Genomic DNA, 5,941 nt, shown 5'->3' with positions numbered 1-5,941 from the left:
TGTTGTTCATGCAAAGTTCTTCATTGTTCTTGATGCAAATGATCTTCATGCATGCATGTATCCTGCCTGTTTTGCTGTGATGTCAACTGAACTATGGGAAAAGTGGCCAGTCTGTAATCCTACTGGCTTTCTTGCCATAATCTTTACGTAAGTTTCTATATTTTGACTGTTTTTTGTACATATTTGCTGTGTTCACCTTTATCAAGGAATAAAATCACTTTATTATATCTTAAGTCTCGTCCCAGTTCAAACCCAGGTATATATATATATTTATATATAGTTTTGGTGTTAATTACAACTTGTCACAAGCTACCATGACAGTATGGTCCTGTAGATGTATGGTAATGTATTGGTCCTTTATATGAATGGTAATGTATTGGTCCTGTAGATGTATGGTAATGTATTGGTTCTGTAGATATATGTTAATGTATTGGTCCTGTAGATGTATGGTAATGTATTGGTCCTGTAGATGTATGGTAATGTATTGGTCCTGTAGATGTATGGTAATGTATTGGTCCTGTAGATGTATGGTAATGTATTGGTCCTGTATATGTATGGTAATGTATTGGTCCTGTAGATGTATGGTAATGTATTGGTCCTGTAGATGTATGGTAATGTATTGGTCCTGTAGATGTATGGTAATGTATTGGTCCTGTATATGTATGTTAATGTATTGGTCCTGTAGATGTATGGTAATGTATTGGTCCTGTATATGTATGGTAATGTATTGGTCCTGTAGATGTATGGTAATGTATTGGTCCTGTAGATGTATGGTAATGTATTGGTCCTGTAGATGTATTATATGGTAATGTATGTGTGACGATAGTGAGGGTTTGGCCTGGGATTAATGGGGTTACTCCCCAAGGGCCCCCCTCTAACCTAGCCAGGGAAACAAGAGGTTAACTGGGCTGAGGCCCAGAAATGTGATTTAACCATTGTTATAACATGAAAATGCTTATTCCCCTGTGTAAATGATGTTGTTGCTGGACTTAAGGGGTTAATGAGCTACAGTTTAAGAAAATTCCACTGTATTATGTCTTTTCAGGAAATCTGGACTTCAAAGGGTTAATTGAAGTTGAATGTGAAAAGCAGAAGGGTTTTTAGTGCACCGTAGGTTAATACCTGTTGCAGCCAGCCCCTGAGTCTGGGGGTGCAGCCTCCGGGGAAACCCCCCAAGTACCCACATATGAAACATATAACTTTGTCATAAGGGGGACATATAATTTTGATATTTGTGCCTCTCTGGGGCAGTCTTACAATGTACAGGCCAAATGCTAACTACTGCTGCCTGCCTTTGTAATGCATATCCAAAGGGAGGTGTGAATTGGCCAGTTGGATGCTAAACAGGACATCCTGGTAGACTTGAGCCTGGCTTCACAGGGGTATTGCTATGCGAGACTTAGGAATGGAAGTGTTTGTTATTCACACCTTCCAGCAAAAGGTATCCTGCTTCAAAGGGTTTATTGATGGGGGTAGTTGTGGGCCATCCCAAGCAGGATATCAAAATGAGTAACCTTATTAAATATAAGAATATTATGAGATGTCCTTGGCTGATCAAGCTAAGAATTACATATTAGTATTAGTGGGATTTAGCATATCTTTGGGAGTCTAAACACTGTATATGTAACTGCTGCTAAATGCCAGATATTAATATCTCTATTAATTTTCATATTACACTGTAATGCTTGGTCTCTCTGCGAGCGTCAGGGGGGACGGAATGTATTAATATGTCTCCTCTGCTTGTATGTATTACGGAACTGGAGTTAGGCAATGATTTGCAGTAAATATGACATTTTGGTTGAGTTCTGAGAAACTGAAACCCCCTGCTATGATAATGAGCAGGAATGACAAGCCTGGTCATCAAAGGCTAAGTGGCTAATTGCTTATGCTTGGCCCAACGGACAAAGGGAATTAACCAGAGTAAGTGTGACTTTTCACACTGGACCCTGGAAGTCCAAATGAGCTTCAAAAGCTTCAAAGGGACTTTTGCTAGACGGCACGGCGCCGTATCTGGGAAAGAGGGGGTTAAAATGATATATAAGTCAGAACCACCCTTTACCCATTGTTGTTCATGTTGTTCATGCAAAGTTCTTCATTGTTCTTGATGCAAATGATCTTCATGCATGCATGTATCCTGCCTGTTTTGCTGTGATGTCAACTGAACTATGGGAAAAGTGGCCAGTCTGTAATCCTACTGGCTTTCTTGCCATAATCTTTACGTAAGTTTCTATATTTTGACTGTTTTTTGTACATATTTGCTGTGTTCACCTTTATCAAGGAATAAAATCACTTTATTATATCTTAAGTCTCGTCCCAGTTCAAACCCAGGTATATATATATATTTATATATAGTTTTGGTGTTAATTACAACTTGTCACAAGCTACCATGACAGTATGGTCCTGTAGATGTATGGTAATGTATTGGTCCTTTATATGAATGGTAATGTATTGGTCCTGTAGATGTATGGTAATGTATTGGTTCTGTAGATATATGTTAATGTATTGGTCCTGTAGATGTATGGTAATGTATTGGTCCTGTAGATGTATGGTAATGTATTGGTCCTGTAGATGTATGGTAATGTATTGGTCCTGTAGATGTATGGCAATGTATTGGTTCTGTAGATATATGGTAATGTATTGGTCCTGTATATGTATGGTAATGTATTGGTCCTTTATATGAATGGTAATTTATTGGTACTGTATATATATGGTAATGTATTGGTCCTGTAGATGTATGGTAATGTATTAGTCCTGTAGATATATGGTAATGTATTGGTCCTGTATATGTATGGTAATGTATTGTTCCTGTATATGTATGGTAATGTATTGGTCCTGTAGATGTATGGTAATGTATTGGTCCTGTAGATGTATGGTAATGTATTGGTCCTGTAGATGTATGGTAATGTATTGGTCCTGTATATGTATGGTAATGTATTGGTCCTGTAGATGTATTGTAATGTATTGGTCCTGTAGATATATGCTAATGTATTGGTCCTGTAGATGTATTATATGGTAATGTATTGGTCCTGTATATATATGTTATTTTCCTGTACTTGTATTGTACGGTACTGTACCATATTATAGGTTGTTTATAACTATGTAACGGGGGTTACATATGAGAGTCCTTCCAACCCAGATACTATAACCACAGAATGAGTGGGGGGAATTATCGGGCAGTGAGGAATGGGGTTATATACACACTTACATATTTAATTTCAAGTGTGTTTAGTTGAACCTATAGAAAATAAATATATTGTTCTGATTGCATAAAATAAACATGTAAATATTATCAATGATTACATTCCACCAATATAAGGAGACAGCAGAAGTAGCCCTTTATACAATATACACAGGTATATATACCCAGATACCTTACTATCTATTTTGCTGCTAGATTAGTACATTTCCTAATACAACTCATAATGGTGGTATTCCATATATTCACACATTCATTCTTATACACACACTGTCACACACAATGTCACACACATATATACACACACACACACACACACACACACACACACACACACACACACACACACACACACACACACACACACACACACACACACACACGAACACCCTCAAACCCACACACAGATATAAACACATATACACACACTGTCACACACATACACACACACACACACACACACATATACACACACACACATATACACACACTCTCTCACAAAAACACACACACACACACACACACACTCTCACATGTACACACACATGAACACCCTCAAACCCACACACGCTCACATACACACACACACACACACACACACACACACACACACACACACACACACACACACACACACACACACACACACACACACACACACACACACACACAGAACTGTACTTACACCCAGAGACACAGGGAGGCGTCACTGCTCTCAGAAAGGTTTATTATTACTGTATGATTACAGCAGAATTAGCAGATAAGCGGGGGGGCAGTGGGGGAATAAGAGGGGTTCAGGGGCTTCCCAATCTTCAGCCTGAGCTCATCACCAGCAGCTCCTCTTTAGTGGTCACTTAGTGTCCCCTCTTCCCTGCCCGGTCCTGCGGCAGTACAGGTCCCACACGTGGTGTTTCCAAGTCTCAGATCTCCGGGTCTCTCACACAGGAGAAACAGGACAGGGGTGCGGGGGGAGAGCACAGGCTTCTTCAGATGGGTTCTCATCACAGCTTGCAGGGAAGGGGGAAAGCTTCTGATTATACAGGAGGTATAGGGTTTAAAGCAGGGATCAGGCAGGACAGGCTGGCGGTGTGCTCGGTGCTTTCCCTGCCAGTCCCTGGGAGCAGAGTGTGCAGGGATCAGGCAGGGCAGGCTGGCGGTGTGCTCGGTGCTTTCCCTGCCATTCCCTGGGAGCAGCGTGTGCAGGGATCAGACAGGACAGGCTGGCGGTGTGCTCGGTGCTTTTCCTGCCATTCCCTGGGAGCAGCGTGTGCAGGGATCAGACAGGACAGGCTGGCGGTGTGCTCGGTGCTTTCCCTGCCATTCCCTGGGAGCAGCGTGCAGGGATCAGGCAGGACAGACTGGCGGTGTGCTTGGTGCTTTCCCTGGGAGCAGAGTGTGCAGGGATCAGACAGGACAGGCTGGCGGTGTGCTCGGTGCTTTCCCTGGGAGCAGAGTGTGCAGGGATCAGACAGGACAGGCTGGCGGTGTGCTCGGTGCTTTCCCTGGGAGCAGAGTGTGCAGAGATCAGACCGGACAGGCTGGCGGTGTGCTCGGTGCTTTCCCTAGGAGCAGCGTGCAGGGATCAGGCAGGACAGGCTGGAGGTGTGCTCGGTGCTTTCCCTGGGAGCAGCGTGCAGGGATCAGACAGGACAGGCTGGCGGTGTGCTCGGTGCTTTCCCTGGGAGCAGAGTGTGCAGGGATCAGACAGGACAGGCTGGCGGTGTGCTCGGTGCTTTCCCTGGGAGCAGAGTGTGCAGGGATCAGACAGGACAGGCTGGAGGTGTGCTCGGTGTTGGCCGCTCCTGCACCGGGACATCTCTTTAATATGGCGAGTAGGGCTTCAGAGATCTCATCTTGTCATTCCAGCCAATACATCTGTAGTCTGGTTGGTTGTCTCCAGCCACGGCGACCATACTTGCTCCTTCGTAATGTTCCTGCTGATACAGGAGCCAGGCTCCTGATTGCACTTTGTGAGACGAGATCATGTGATCCATGCCTGCGGACCCCAGTGAGGGCAGCGCCTGCGTCAGGATCTTCTCCTTACCCTTATAGTGTATGTCCTCATACAGCGTGATCTTGGGGGTAGACAGACCACCTTTGACGACCTTCACAGAGGCGATTTTGTTATCGAATTCAGGGATTAAGGCGTGCTTTCCTTCCCGATAGATTTGAAAGTCTCCCCTATAATTGATCTCTGTGAAGACTATCCAGGGGTCCCCAGTGACTCGCAGGGAGGAGGTTCTGTTCAGAAAGTTTTTTGTTGCCAGGTCTGGGGTACTCTCATGTAGCGAGATGGCGCCGGTATCACCCTTAAAGTTTGGATCCTCAAACAGCTCGAGCCCGCTCATCTTTGCGTGTTCCTGGTGGTTGATGTCTCACAGGTAACAATGTCTCTGAGGCTGAAGGAGAGATAATGTTCTCCCCAAGCAGAGGAGCCAGGATTATATACTCATGTACCTGTGTATGTCACTATGTGGGGGGGGGGGGGGGATTACAGGGAATTAGAGAAAGGAGGAATTCAGATTTCCAAAGAACTGCCGCTTATCATGTTTTGATCTTTCACCTTTTACTCTTTCCTGAGAAAACACGATAAGGAAATGTAAGAACGCCGACACTTCCAGAGAACAGGTCACGTGTTTGCTGCGTTTCTTCCCGGAGAAAGTGGGGGATATCTGCCACGGGGGGGGGGGGACCAGATTTACACAAGTAAAAACCGGGACACATTAAAAAATAATTATAAAACAA

General features: G+C 43.9%; 1 protein-coding gene across 1 annotated transcript; it reads right to left on the bottom strand.

Annotated features, from left to right (window-relative positions):
• Positions 1–5,016: 5,016 nt before the first annotated feature.
• On the bottom strand, positions 5,017–5,544 carry LOC142472358 (epidermal differentiation-specific protein-like). Its single transcript, XM_075579431.1, has one exon. It carries the CDS (start codon positions 5,542–5,544, stop codon positions 5,017–5,019), a length of 528 nt encoding a protein of 175 aa, XP_075435546.1.
• Positions 5,545–5,941: the final 397 nt, after the last annotated feature.

Source organism: Ascaphus truei, chromosome 1 (genome assembly GCF_040206685.1).
Source record: "Ascaphus truei isolate aAscTru1 chromosome 1, aAscTru1.hap1, whole genome shotgun sequence".
In the NCBI taxonomy this organism is placed as follows: domain Eukaryota; kingdom Metazoa; phylum Chordata; class Amphibia; order Anura; family Ascaphidae; genus Ascaphus; species Ascaphus truei.
This window is presented reverse-complemented; position numbering and strand designations above follow the sequence as displayed.

What these genes read in the sequence shown, in the direction of transcription:
- LOC142472358 (XM_075579431.1), bottom strand. Translation starts at nt 5,544, where the DNA reads ATGAGCGGGCTCGAGCTGTTTGAGGATCCAAACTTTAAGGGTGATACC.